This window comes from Chiloscyllium plagiosum, unplaced genomic scaffold, assembly GCF_037043375.1.
Source record: "Chiloscyllium plagiosum isolate Xiang-an unplaced genomic scaffold, Cpla_swu_hap1 HiC_scaffold_37, whole genome shotgun sequence".
Classification (NCBI taxonomy): domain Eukaryota; kingdom Metazoa; phylum Chordata; class Chondrichthyes; order Orectolobiformes; family Hemiscylliidae; genus Chiloscyllium; species Chiloscyllium plagiosum.
The window spans coordinates 18,978,345-18,993,258 of NW_028270175.1; the positions used below are offsets into that span (position 1 = coordinate 18,978,345).

Sequence of the window (14,914 nt, forward strand, 5' to 3'; positions counted from 1 at the left end):
TCAGAGATGGACATGGTGAAGGTGAGAGCAGGGTGGAATTTGGAAGTGAAATTGGCAAACTTTTCTGATTCTGATAAGAGGGAAGCAGCATTGATGATGTAATTGATATAGCGGAGAATGAGTTGTGGGTAAGGACCAGAGTAGGACTGGAACAACTCATGTTCTGCATTCCCCACAAAGAGACGGGCATAACTGGGGCACTTTGGGTACCCATGGCCAACCTGAAGAAAGTGAAAGGAGTTAAAGAAGTTGTTGTTCAAAGTGAGTGCCCAGGTGGGGGAGGGTGGTAGCAGTTGGGGACGGTTCAGGCCTTCTTTTCCAGAGAGCCCTGAGACCATTCTGGACATGTGAAGGAATTGCATGTCTATGATAAACAGGAGGTGCCTGGAGCCTGCAAACTGGAAATTCTGAAACTGATGAAAATCATCAGAAGAATGGTGGATGGAAGTGGGAAGAGACTGGACAAGGGGAGACAGTATTGAGCGAGGGAGGAAGAGATAAGTTCTTTGGGCAGTTGCTGGCATAAACAATGGGTCTGCCCAGGAAGATCTATTTGTGGATTTTGGGAAGGATGTCGAAGAGGGCAGTGTTGGGTTGGAGGACTATCAGCTTGGAGACAGTGGGGGTAGGGAGATGACCAGACGATATGAGACATTGTGGACAATAGCCTCATGTGGAATTCATTGCCACGGAGCGCAGTGGAGGCCGGGATGTTAAATATCTTCAAGGCAGCGATTGATAAATTCTTGATCTCGCAAGGAATTAAGGGTTACGGGGAGAATGCGGGTGTGGAGTAGAAACGCCCATCAGCTATGATTAAACGGCGGAGTTGTCTCAATGGGCCGAATGGCCTTACTTCCACTCCTGTGTCTTATGGTCTTGTGTTCCATGGTGGGGCTGTGGGCCGGGGGAGATAGGAAGAGGTGTCCGAGACCTCGTGCTCAGCCTCCCTGCTATTTCTGCCACCTCTAGCAGGATGCCATCACCATACACACATTCCCCTTTCTTCCCTTGGAGGTCTTCTGCAGGGACTGTTCCCTCCAGGAAACCCTGGCCCATTCCTCCTTCACTCCCAGCACCATTTCACATGGCACCATCCTATACAACCCAAACAGGTAAAACACCACCCTGTTTATTTCCTCCCTCAGAAACCCTCCAGGTGAAACGGTGGTTTACCTATGTGCCATGCAATCTAATCTGCCATGTTCGCCACTCACAATGTGGTCCTCTCTACATTGGGGAGATGAAACGCAGACTGGCAACTGCTTTGCAGAACGCCTACATCCTGTCAGTAAGAATGAGTGAGCTTCCTGCCACTTCAGCACACCTCTATGTTCCCTGGCCAACATCTCTGGTTCAGGCCTGCTGCAGTGCTCCAGTGAAACTCCGTGCAAGCTGGAAGCGCAGCATCTCATTTTTCACTTGGGGATTCTGCAGCCTTTGGGACGCTCTCAGGTTAGGCCCTGAGCACCACCTCCCATTTGTTCACCCCAAGCCCTGACACAAGGCCTTGTCATCACATGGGCTGTGACCACAGCCATCCCATTGTCAGCTACGAATGTTACTAGTTAACGGCTGTTGATTCCCCCAGGCTGACCTTTACCCATTCCTTTGATTTGTCCAACTGTTCTGTCTGTCTCTCTCTGGGCTCATCCCCACCTATTGTTTCCTCCTTCCCACCTTTAGGATAATCCTAGCTACAATCAGTTCAGAAGAAGGGTCACTAGAACCAAAATGTTAACTCTGCTTACTCCAGCAATTTCTGTTTTTGTTTCTGGTTTCCAGCATCCGCATTTTGTTTTTCTGTGTACATCGACTGAACTGTTAGAGGAGATAAGTTTAAATATTAGTTGAGGCTTCAGCTACTCAGTTAACAAGTTCCCATAGTTGCCTTTGAGATTTTCTTTGGATATGGCATGGCAATGTGCCCTGACTGTTTAGTTGACATGCAGAATCTGGCTCCAGACAAACAAAACGTCGCAACACTTGCAAGGAGGTGTGAGGTTCTTGTTGCTTTTCCAGTTGTACTGAGAGTGAGGTGTGAAACTCTACTGAGTCTGCTTAGTCTTTTTTTCTCACACAGATTGGAAGATGTGCAATTAGCAACTCCCAAAACACACCCTTCAATCTCTAATAAGAATTTAGTATTGCTTGAGCCAGCCACAGGCAAGAACACTGCAGTGCAGACGTCGGTCTTCTGAAGTGCTGTGACAAATTCAGATTTGACTCCTGAAATTACTGGTTACCTCCAGCACTCTTTTCTGTCCTAAAGCAGTCAGAACTTGTTGGGTGGTCTGAGGACCCTTGTTTTACATGGCTGTTATTCATGTGTGAAGCTGTGCAGGCTGTTTGACCAGATGGGCATTGTAACAGAGCAAAGACCTTCCACATGGCATCCTTTCACCTATAACTGTCTGTCAGGATAGTCAGTGGGAGATGGAACCTGGCTCTAAATCTTTTTACCTTCATTCTCTTTCTCTCGTCACCAGTCCATATCACACGAGCATTAAAACTAAATGTAGTAATCCTCCTATCCATGGCTGAGATCAGCTAACTCGGAACAAATGAGAAATTTGAGACTGAGGTGTATTTTGCCCTGTGTAATCCAGCTCCTTTATAGCCTTAACTGGCTATGTTTGTGGTCCAGTTATTTGCTTTTTTGCCTGTAAGTCAGGTAGGTGTGCTTTTACCTCTCCATCCTGAAGACTTGAGAAGAAAATCTAAACTGGTACTCCAATATCTGAGGGAATGGAGCATCACCAGAAATGCTCCTTTTAAAGGCACCTTTAAACTGAAGTTATGTCTGTCCTCCCAGTCAGATGGAGGAGATGTATTATTTGAAGGTGAGTAAGGGAATTGTCTCTAGTGCCCTGGTTAATATTTATTCCTTGACCACTGTGATTAGGACAAAGTTAAAAATCACACAGCACCAGGTTATAGTTCAATAGGTATATTTTGGAGCATTGCTCCTTCTCCATAACCATCTGATGAAGGAGCGTCGCTCCGAAAGCTAGTGCTTCCAAATAAACCTGTTGGACTATAACCTGGTGTTGTGTGATTTTTAACTTTGTACACCCCAGTCCAACACCAGCATCTCCAAATCATCACTAGGACAGATATCTGGACATTATCATGTTAGTGCAGGTTTGCTGCATACTCTCAGCTGCCGCATTTCCTGCAACATGACCACTGTTATTAGCATCAGTGTCCATTGTCTCTATGATAAATTTCTGCCGTGAACCTTTGAGGGAACAGTCTGATATTTGATCTGCAGGCCTTTTTTATGTGTGAGATCTGGAGCATAAGATGTACTTCTGTTGTACCATGATTCATTAAGGAAGCAGTAGTTTATATGTAGCATTTGAGGGCGGGGGAGGCCATTCAGCCCTTTGAGCTTACGCAGGCATTCAGTGAGATCATGGTTGATCTGTTTACTGTCTCAACTACACTTTCCTGTCTGCCCCTAACCTTTTGGACTCTCTTGTCTATCAAAAATCTATCTAGCTCAGCATTTAATAACTTTAGTAACCAGCTGTCATTGCATTAAAAATTCTTCCTATCGAAAGGATGTTATGAAACTTGAAAGGGTTCAGAAAAGATTGAAGGATGTTGTCAGGGTTGGAGGAATTGAGCTACAGGGAGAGGCTGAATATGCTGGGGCTGTTTTCTCTGGAGTGTCGGAGGCTGAGGGGTGACCTTATAGACATTTCTAAAATCATGAGGGGCATGGATAGTGTAAATAGGCAAAGTCTTTTCCCTGGGTGGGAGAGTCCAGAACTAGAGGGCATAGGTTTAGGGTGAGAGGGGAAAGGTTTAAAAGGGACCTAAGGGGCAACCTTTTTCCTGCAGAGGGTAGTACATGTATGGAATGAGCTGCCAGAGGAAGTGGTGGATGCTGATGCAATTACAGCATTTAAAAGACATCTGTTTGGCTATATGAATAGGAAGGGTTTAGAGGGATATGGGCCATGTGCTGGCAAATGGATTGAGTTGGGATGTCTGGTTGGCATGGGCAAGTTGGACTGAAGCGCCTGTTTCCATGCTGTACGTATATATGACTAACATTCCTTTGAGAGAGGAATGAAAAACCCCATTCTTAAATACCTCGACCTGCCAGCGTTAACTTGTCTACATTGAATTTAGACTGTGAACTTGGGAATAACTGCCTCCTGATGCACTATCTTCAACAATGCCTCAATTGATCATGAGCCCACTTGTTAACCGATAAGCAATCCTTTCCCATGCAATATAAATTGTTGTTCCCCATGAAATTTGTATTCCTAAGAGTGTCCTGGTGAGCACAAAGCAAACAGCTCAGCTTGTCCAAAGGGAAGACAGTATTGTAATGGTCATGTTGCATGACTAGGAATCCAGAGGACCAGGCTAATGCACTGGGGACATTGGTTCAAATCCCACTGGTCAAATTTAAATTCAATGACAGATAGTCTCACTAATAGTGACCATAGAGCTAACATCGATTGTTGCTGAAACCCATCTGACTCACTGGATGATCTTTGGGATAGGAAGTCAGCCATCCTTACTTGGTCTGGCCTGCATGTGATTCCAGACCCACAGCAATGGGAATGACTCTTGAGAAATGGACAATAGTCACCCTGTGAGTCTCTGCTCACATCTCGTGAAATAACTTTTGTTTTTAACAAGTGTCTCTTTTACCACAACATTCTTATCCTGTGTCTCTTAGTTTTAGTCATCTCAACAAGAGGGTACATTCTCATTATATTCACCCTGTCAAGTCCCCTCAGGATCTTGTATATTTCAATTAAATTACCTCTCATTTTTCTAATCCCCAATGAGTATTAGTCCAATTCTACAGTTATCAATAATTTTAATGAGATTGTTCAGTTGTATTAAGTCCCACCTCTGAAGCAGGGGGGACTTGAATCCAGGATTCTGCCTCAAAGGTAGGGAAATATGGCATCCTTGTGATTTATGACCTGATGACAGAAGAGCTCTAATTCTTTCAAATAACGAGACCAAAACTCGACATAATGCTCCAGATGCTGTCTCACTAAGGCATTGTAGAACTGCTGTGAATCTTTCCCTATCCATCAGAAATGAGACTCCTGACTGTTTGCTGCCCTACATTGGTTCCCTGTCTGGCAAGGTCTTTATTTCTTTTAAATTCTCAAGAGAATTGATTAAATGCTGGATGGGTTGGGGAAAAGAAAATACAGGGCTTTTGGAGGGAGGAAGCAGCAAAGTCAAATTATTTGAATAGTTTTACCAAAGAACAGGTACACTTATGATAGACCATATAGCCTCCTTTGCAAAATCAGTGTGTAATTCACCCTCCTCTCAAACCCATCCATGGCATTGCCCCGTCCTACCTCTATAACTGCCTCACTCCCTCAAACCTTCCACAATCTCTAAACTGTTCCAATTTTAAGGAGATTTTAATTGCCTTACCATTGGCAGCCATATCTGCAGCTATCTGTGCCTGAACCCATTTGCCTTGCCTCTAATCCCAGCATTTTAAATCTGAGGATTTGGTCACCTGTTCTAACATCTACTGGTAGGACTTGATGTCAAATTGTTTTTGATAATGGTCCCATGAAATGCCTTGGGTGGGATGTTTTCCTACTTAGTGCAAATTATTGTTTCAGGTGCCATGCTGTGCTTGTGAGTTCTGTCACTGTCATCCTGCTGCATTTCAGCAAGGAATGTTTGCAATGTTTTCATGACATTGACAGAAAATGTGAATGCCTCGAGCAGCCTCATCCCACACATGATCTGCTTCTCACCCTTCCACACTTTGACTGATGTGATGCGTGTTTACAATGTCTTTTTGCATGTGCGTTTTGTCAAGTTCCCAATGTAGAGTTTTTAAATTTCAAAGTAGACTCCAACCCGCTGTGAAGGCAATGCCTTATGATGTTGTACGTTATTTTCAGAAATGGATTGGAGGGCAGTTCCCTTGTCTCTCCACACTTGGATCAGTATCTCGGTTGAGACAGTAATTCCATGACAGCATTTTTATCTTTGCACAAGGAATAATAAATTGTACAGCAGGGTGACAGTTTACTGACTGAATCTCATTTGCTGTCCTCTGACCATGAGCTATTCTGCTCGTCTTTCTAACCTGGCACAGGATCATTAGTACAGCAAATTATTTTTTTCTGTTTCATTGTGGCTCTTTCAAATGTACAAGTTTTAAATGCTCCCAAATCGTATGGCACCTGGAGGCACCAGCTGGCAAATGGATTGAGTTGGGATGTCTGGTTGACATGGGCAAGTTGGACTGAAGCGTCTGTTTCCATGCTGTACGTATATATGACTAACATTCCTTTGAGAGAGGAATGAAAAACCCCATTCTTAAATACCTCGACCTGCATTGTTGACAAATGCTCCCTTGCAGGTCGTGGGCAGCCGTTCTTCACACGGGTCTGTACAGAGAGTGGTGATGGGCTGCCCAATATCTGAAGGCACAGTGCTCACTTACTCCCATATATGCATCCCTCCCCCATACCGTCTGCCAGTGACTTTATTGGTTTTAATGCAGTTATGTTTTTAATAATGACTGTCAACAGGAGAGACTGAAATGAACTCTCTACCCCTTGGATTACGACTATGAGCTGGAATCCAGGCTTACTTTTAATTTATCCTACAAAAGTATTTGATTGGCCAGTTACTCTTCGGAGGGTTGGTGTGGACTTGTGGGGCTGAAGGGCCTGTTTCCATACTGTAGGGAATCTAATCTAATCTAATCTAAACTGATTTGCGAGATATTTAAAAATGTTAATTGTTTCTATCTTTAATACTGACCACCTAAGTTTCTCTTTTCTTCAGTTTCAGCTTTCATCTTCTTTCTCATCCTCTTGCTTTTTGCCTTTTCTCTTTTGCACGCTTCTCTTTCCTTCTGCCCCACACAGTGCCCAAGTGCCCATTCTGCTGTCTCTCTGGAACATGGTTGGATGTTCCTTGCCCTTTGCCCTCCTTATTGGTCAGTTTGTTTTCTCGTGTTCATTTGGAACATTGATCATTGGTTAAACCAACCTTGATGATTGCCCTCCTGTCGAGTTGCTGGTGTTTCTCTGTCAGTGATGTCTGCTTCAGTTAACCACGTTACAATCTATTCCAGCAGGTAATCAGGCAAGGAAAACACATCCAACAATCAAAACACACTCTTACTTTCTGACAATCTTTTATCAACAGGCTCAAAGTAGGTTTGCTTGCAGAGAGACCTTTTTAATCAGCCTGTTTTGGAATTTTATTACATACCAGTGGAGCAGGTGAGACTTGACCTGCTGGTTCGGCGGTAGGAACTTTTATCACTGTGCCACAACAGCCTGGTGCAGGGGTAAGGACACTACCAATGCACCACAATAGCCCTTCATTGACTGTGAATAATGGGATCATTATAACCAATTGCTAGCATTTAATCCTCACTTTATATTTACCAGTTAGTCAGTTAGCCACACCTGGATTCTAAATTAGCCATATGTAGTTCGATGCAAATGCACTGGACAGTAGTGAAATGTAGGAGAAATGTCCATCACAGTAAGACGTAGCCCATGCTGTTAGTTGCAGATGATTCCTAGATATGTTGCTAAGTGAATCATTGATGCTATAGTACAGTAACAAAATAGCTTGTCATCACAGTACTCCATCAGTAAATGGCTGCCTGCATCACTCTGACCTTGAGCTAGGTACCATCTTCTGCTATTGACTACCCAATGGCCTGAGTCACGTTGCTCTGTTGATGTTCTCTCCCGTCCTTCATCCTATCAGACCATGCTGCCTTTTTTCTTGTGTGGATTTCTTGAGGATTTGGAGCTTCCAGTTAGAATTAAACAAAGAATCACTGAGCACTCTGCATCTGGAAAATCTAGTTAAGTATCAGGTTTGTGTTCTGATAGTGGGAAAGCTTCAGCAAAATCAATAATCATAGTGCAACCTTGAGCAGCAGAGATTGTTGGGGATAGTCGATCAATTTTTGGGTCATAAACCATTCAAGGGGTCATCCAGTTGGAAGTGAGAAAGAACTTTACTCCTCACATTGGAAATATAGCTTAAAACAATAAAGGATTTGTCCAAAAAAAGTATAAAAATGAGTATTAACTTTTGTGTATGACATTGAAGGAATTGATTTAAAAATATCAATTGTACATAGCTTGTAACAATGAATTTTTCCATGTAGGAGCTATGTTAATGAGGACTAACTAAAATACATTGTACCTACACTGGGCTGCTTGATGGGACAGTTTAGGTAGAGCTTTACTCTGCATTTAACCCATGCTGTTTCCTCATCATGAATGAGTCAATGTAGAGGCTGCTTTACTTTTTAACTTATCCAGTGCTGAGCCGTGAGTATTGGAGACTGTTAATGGATACTCTGGTGTGGTGTGAAAGGTGGGGAGCGAATCATTTTTGAACGCTGCCAACTCTTACTTTTGAAGAAAGCAATCTACTGTAAAACATATGACATAATGTACACTGACTTACAATGTTTTGAATATGAGCACCATCTTCTATCATGGTATTGAATCCAAGCACCTTGATTGAACTGCAGCCTGTAACTTGCTCTCTGTAACACTTAGTTATACAATGTGCACTATTGATCATTTATCTCAACAAAGGATATTGATAACTGTTGCAAAAATAAAGTGCAAAAACAATGTATAGAATGAATTCTCTTTCTGATTAGATTAGGCTATGGTCTGGGTTTGTACGATGGACAGGTTTGTGGTTTTACGTTCCATTTCATGTTCGCAATGTAAGTCAAGTTAATGTTGCAATATAGCTAATCTTGCACAGCAAACTTTTACAAACAGTAGTATAATAACAACCTGTAATAAGAAACTGTTGTAGCGATGTTGGTTGAGAGATATATAATGACCAGAACACTGAGGAGAACTCCTTATTCTTTGAGAAGTCTGTTACATCCCTCTGAAAGAGCAGACAGGGCCTTGATTTAACGCTGCAATGATGAAGAACACATGGCCTCCTGGTTTACTCAGAGTTAAGAATATTTTTAATCAACCTGATGAGATATGTCTGGAGGATCCCGGGTTATCTGGCCCAGACAGGACATTGTATGGAGAACTCCCAGCATGCCTCAAGGACATGTGGTATCTTGAACCATGCAGGACAGTAGGGTCTGTAGGCAGTCAGCCAATCTCTGGCCAGGCTTCACTGGGCTATCATTAAAATAATCAAATCAGGCTATATTTTAATGGACGTGTGATAAAGTTGTTGTTTATTGTCTGTTCGTTTTGCTGCGAAGAGTCGTTTGACCACCACCTGTTGTGGTCCTTAACTTTTATTCTACAATGAAAAGTTTGTATTTAGAAAGATAATAAAGCTCGCATTTGTACAGCACATTTTATGACTTCAGGATGTCTCAAAGCTGGGTGCAACAAATGAATACTTTTGAAAAGCAGACACTGTTGCAGTGTCGGAAATGTATTGGGTTGCTCTTTCTTACAAGAGTTAATCTTCAGTCAGCCACATAGCTTCTGCTTCTGGCTGATGGAAGCCAGACCGAGTGGAGGTTTCAGCCTTGATTCCAGAAAGGACAGTTATGAATCCTGAAGTTTTACAACAATTATGTGGCTTTAATCATTTTTCTTCATACCTGTTCACATGTGACAGATTATTGAAATTTCAAAGCACCGAAACAAATGGTGGCGAAGGACATCAGAAATTACACACTCATTGTTCACCTAAGGACAGCAGAAAATGCAAGGAGGAATGTGCTATAACCATTTTAGCTTAGAGTAAGGACCTGCTGGAGTTCTTTTGAGGAGGTAACTGAACCTGTGCTTGAGGATAAAGGAGATGATATCATTTGGTTAGGTGACAAGAAATTTGTTAAAGTTACACATGTGAAGATGTTAACAAAGATTACCACCCAGATAATTAATGACAACTAAACCTGCTGGGCCTGTTAATCAAGTGGGAAAAGCTCTGTCTGGGTTCCAGTGATTAAAGGAACATTTCATAAGAGTCTATTCTGGGATCCTCACTGTTCCTAACGGAGTTGGAGAAAAATAAGCATTAACTCTGCTGTTCACATTAGTATATTCAATAGGTAAATTTGGCTAATATTTGATCTGGTTTTTGTGGTTAACAGTTATAGTTCTTCAATTTAATAAAAAACATTCTGCTTCAGTTTTCTGTCCCAAATCCTTATATGTCAGGCTTGGGAGTAAGTCAGAAGGCTGTACAACTGTTGGAGATCTCTGCATTCCTCCAGTCCTACAACCATTAGGATCTCTGCTGGTCCAATCCTGGCCACTTTCATTCTTGGATTTTTCAGCTGCCTAAGCCCCATATACTGGACGTGCCACCATAGTCCTCTCCACTGCTCCACTCACCTAAAGGCACTCTTTAGGACCTATCTCCATAAAAGGAAGCCAGATCAGCACCTGGTGGAGAAAGGAATAAGCAGAAGATTATCCCCTTAGGGATTGCTGGCAATTTATTTTAAAGAGATGAATGTTTTAAATGGCAAATGGAATAACTGAAGGACAAGATTTCACATTTTAACAAGGCTATTGAACCAAACTAAAATCAAACATTGACCAAATATTTCATTTAACAGGCAACTTGTATAACAAACTAAAGAGAAGGTATTTTTGCATCAGTTAATGAATAGAATTGAAATATGATGTACAAAATGTTTTAGCTTTATGCCATACTTCTGGGAGATGTTTAGCAATGCTAGGTTAGATCTCACCTTAGTCCGAGCTCTCCAGCAGGCTCACCCCTCTCTTCCTTGCCAGAATGAATCCTGAAATTGCTCCACTCAGTCTGTGTATTTCAGAAATGACTTTCACTAGCAAAACCCACCTCAGTAACATCTTGTTCCCCGCATCTCTATTACTCCTGTTCCCCTTTTGGTTTGAACAGAAAATTAACTTTTTTTTTTACAAACATTTCCCTTAGTTAACACGAGAGCAGTTCACGTTGCTCCTCACAGCATTAGTTTCCAGTCAGCAGTGATTCTTTCTGTCGCTCTCTCTCTGTGCATCTGTGTCTGTCTCCAAAAGCAGCTGTCCCTTCTGTTTGTCATGGTGTTAAAATTGTCACTTGTGTTTCAATATATTTCAGAATGACTTTCTTTCACCATGGTAACTACATCTAGTGGGCCAGTTTCTGGGTGGCAGTTGAGCAGCAACATTCAGTGTTGTTGTAAATTGAGAGACATATTAAAACGTAACTGTCTTGTAAAGTCTCACATTTATAACCGTATGCTAATAGAATTAAATGGAGAATCATGGGTAAAAGTTTGTATGGAGCATGATCATTGAGACACTAATTGAGTCAAGTGACTTCTGTAATGTGTGCATTTTTTTTATATCTTTCTAATCTTTTGCTCATGTTCTCATTTTTCCATGTGTGTTCTTTTGTCATTTTATATGATTATGCTCCTGTAAAATTCTTGGGACATTTTGCTGCCATAGAAGTGCTATATAAATAAATGCAAGTTGTTTGTGATCAGCAATGTCTTTGAAATATTTTTGTCCTTTGTTGAATTTTTCTGTCTTTGTAGGCCAGGATATTGTTTTTGTACTTAGTGAGCGACTGTGATCTGTAATTGGTAACTGATACACACACCATCATTGTCTTAACTAAATTATTTTCATGTCTTTCCTGTGTGGAATCCAGACTAACACAATTTAACCCTTGGTTGAACCCTGAAAGTCTGTCTTGATTTTCACAGAGGAAGAGGAGGAAGAAGAGGAGGAGGAAGAGGAGGAAGAAGAATGTCGTGAAGTAATGTTTTCCGAAGAAGAGCCAGCCAAAGTGAAGAAAAAAAGGAAACCACGGAAACAGAAAGAGAACAAGACGCCCAAAATGAAGAAGCGAAAGAAAGAGGTAACAAATGTGGGGTGATCTACAGATGAAGACACTGAGAGAGAAAGTTGGACTCTGAGGCAGTTGGGGGGAAAAAAAAGGATTGCAGCCATATTGAAATTGGGAGATGGAGGAGAAATTGCAGTGAGGCCAGCGGTAATTGGGGGATCTGGGTGAGAAATTTGTTTTTATTCATTCATTGGATGAGGGCATCGCTGACTAGTCCAGCATTTATTACCCATCCCTAATTGCCCAGAAGGCAGTTAAGAGTTAACCACCAGATCTTTCTTTGTTGGGTACTTTTTTGTGAGTGCAGCATAGATTACAGGGTGATACCCCAAGTGTTTACAGTTGTGAAAGGATGGGCAGGACAGGTGGGCTCAGACTGCTTCTAGGTGAGGGGATCAAAAGCAGGTCACAGCAGAGACAATGGTTCAGAAGAGATGGAAGGTAAAATTGCTCCTATCTCAATCGAGAGGTTGCGGAGTTCACTCCTGCCTCATCCACGAAATAATATTTGACTTTCAATTGATGGGGAGGTTGCTACGGGGTTGGAAACGAGACATCGCTTATTTGGAGGGTGAAAGTCAGTGTTTGAGTGATGTGTTGCCATGTTGCAACTACTATTTATTGAGGGTGTCGTTGTGAGGTAATATGTTCCAGGGTAAAATCCTGGAAGTGATGGTATCAGCAACGAGAATACAGTTGTCTTATTGTTACAGAAACTGCACAAATTCTGATTTTTAAGAAGCTGGCCTTGGCCAAAGGAAAGATATTTTATTGAGAATATGTTCACACTTCTCTGTCATGTCCTTCCCGAGTTGCTTGCCAACTAACCACTGTCTAGGCTTGAAATAAAAGAAAGCTTTGCATTTATGTAGTGCCTTTCACGACCTTGAGTCAGCCCAAAGCATTTTACAGCTAAGGAAAATACTTTCCAAGTACAGACTTTGTGTTCTCACAAGCAGCAGTGAAATAAAAGGCTGGATATTGATTAATAACATTGCCTGGAGAGGGATAAATATTGGCCGGGCGATTTGGGTAGTCCACTTGAGGAAACTGACAGGGGCTTCCAATTAATGTCCCATTGGAGGGTCACCACCTTTGACAGCGAAGCATTCCCTCAGTATTGCACTGGGACTGTGGCCCTCTGTTGGATGCTCCTGGAAAGGGGCTTGAACCCACAACCTTGTGATTGAGGCAAGAGTGCTCCCCACTGAACCATGGCTGGCTCAGCCTAGTGCAAGGGCTGCCTTACGAATCACAAATTGGCGTTGGGACAATCTGAGCGATTTCCTCCAGCTGCTTTTTACAGCAGTTGAAAATTGGCCCAGTTATGTGAAGTTTAATTCAACTCAGAGGCTGGTTTAAAAATATATATTTCTCAAATCCCCTCTTAACCACCTGATCTTTACCTTAAAAGTATGCTGCCTGGTTATTGAGCACTCTGCTTAGTGGGAAAGCTTCTCCCTATCTACCCTGTCTGTGCCCTTCATACTTTGCACACCTCAATCAGGATCCCCCTCAGTCTTTGCTGCTTTTAAGAAAAACAATCCCAGCCTATCCACTCTCCCTTCAGAGCTGAATTGCTCCAGCAGGCAACGTCCTCGTGAACCTCCTCTGCATGCTCCACAGTGTAATCACATCCTTCCTATACTGTGGCGACCAGCACTGCACACAATACTCCAAATGTGGTCTACCAATTGTTATATGTAGCTCTATTGTAACCTTATTGCTGGGACAGTTGCTGATAAATTGAACAGTAGATGAAGATACTGGGGCTTTTTCATAATCTCGAATCATTTCCATTCTGGTGAATTTCCCCATTTGTTTAAAAATTAGTTGAGGGATATTTCAGTAATACTTGATTTTCAGGAAAGCCATTTGTTTGTGGAAGCTGATGTTTCTCCCTGACCTTGTGTGTGCTTGAATTTTGATACCTTATGAGCGGGGATATTAGGAGCTTAAAAGGATTAAAAACGTGTTTGGGTCCCTGCTAACGTAGTTTAGTTCATTAGAAAGGTTCTCTGAGCTTTCGTTGCTTAATTTGAGCTTTCATTTTGATAGGACTGTACATTTCCCTCTTTCCCCATTATCAGTGTTGGCCTAAGAGGGCATTTGTACTACTTTTTATTGTTTACTGATTGAGGCAACTGTCTTTTTTTTATTAGCCCATCGGAGGAGGCTCCATCTGTATTACTAATTGGTGGTTAAGTCTGGGCCCTTGCAGGAAGTGATATGGTCTGGTTGTGTTTGGTTTGACATCCAGAACAAGAGTTGATGAACTTTGTGCTCAAGGTGACAAAGTGATTTGCTCCTGGAAGTCGATCCAAACAGCTTTCAGTTCTGAAGGAGGGTCACTGGACTCAAAATGTTGACTGTTTTACCAGATGCTGTCAGACCTGTCGAATTTCTCCAGCAATTTCTTTTTGTGTGTTTTGGATTTCCAGCATCCTCCGTTCTTTGTTTGATCACAGCTTGCAAGCTCTGCATCATTTTGTATATTTGTGTGTGTAACTTGTTCCAGACTATGGTACTGTTTCTGCCCTGAAGTCCATGCTTGGGCTTGAGAATCTAAAATTGGCCACCCTATCCCTGGCATAGTAAGGATTTGGGATGGACAGGCAAGAACGAGGGCGGTATCAGCCTTAGTTCCTACCTGTAGTCTTCTTGGTGTCCTGGGTCCATGTCACTAGAAGCAGATTAGCAGGTCATTATATAATCTGCTGTTTGTGTGACTTTGCTGTGTGCACTTGTCTTTTATTTAACAACTTTAACATTGGAAGGTGTTTTAGTGAATATAACTGTATTATCAAACAAAACTTGATCCTGACTTACATGTGATGTCAGGGCAGGCGACTAAGAAACTTTTCTCAATCATGTGTACTTTTAAGGGTCAGCTGAAAAGTGGAGGAGTGGTTTGGGGGTGGGGTGGGGGTTTAGAATGCAAATTCCAAAGCTTTAGCACCCAAGTAGCTGAAGACAATGTCACCTACAGTGGACAGATTAAAATCCCCTTTCTCCAGAGGCCACAATATTGAGGAGCACAGGTAGTGTGGAGAGTTGAGCAACTGGAGGAGGTTGCAGAGATGGG

The 14,914-nt window shown here is 42.3% G+C and overlaps 1 protein-coding gene across 2 annotated transcripts in view; it reads left to right on the forward strand.

The window, feature by feature from the left end:
* Positions 1-14,914, forward strand: part of chd5 (chromodomain helicase DNA binding protein 5) — an 89,397-nt gene that overhangs the window by 11,297 nt on the left and 63,186 nt on the right. For both annotated transcript variants that reach the window (XM_043675984.2, XM_087980421.1), the window contains exon 2: positions 11,687-11,841. In XM_043675984.2, coding sequence (XP_043531919.2) covers positions 11,687-11,841 — 155 coding nt within the window. The remainder of the gene's footprint in view (positions 1-11,686; positions 11,842-14,914) is intronic.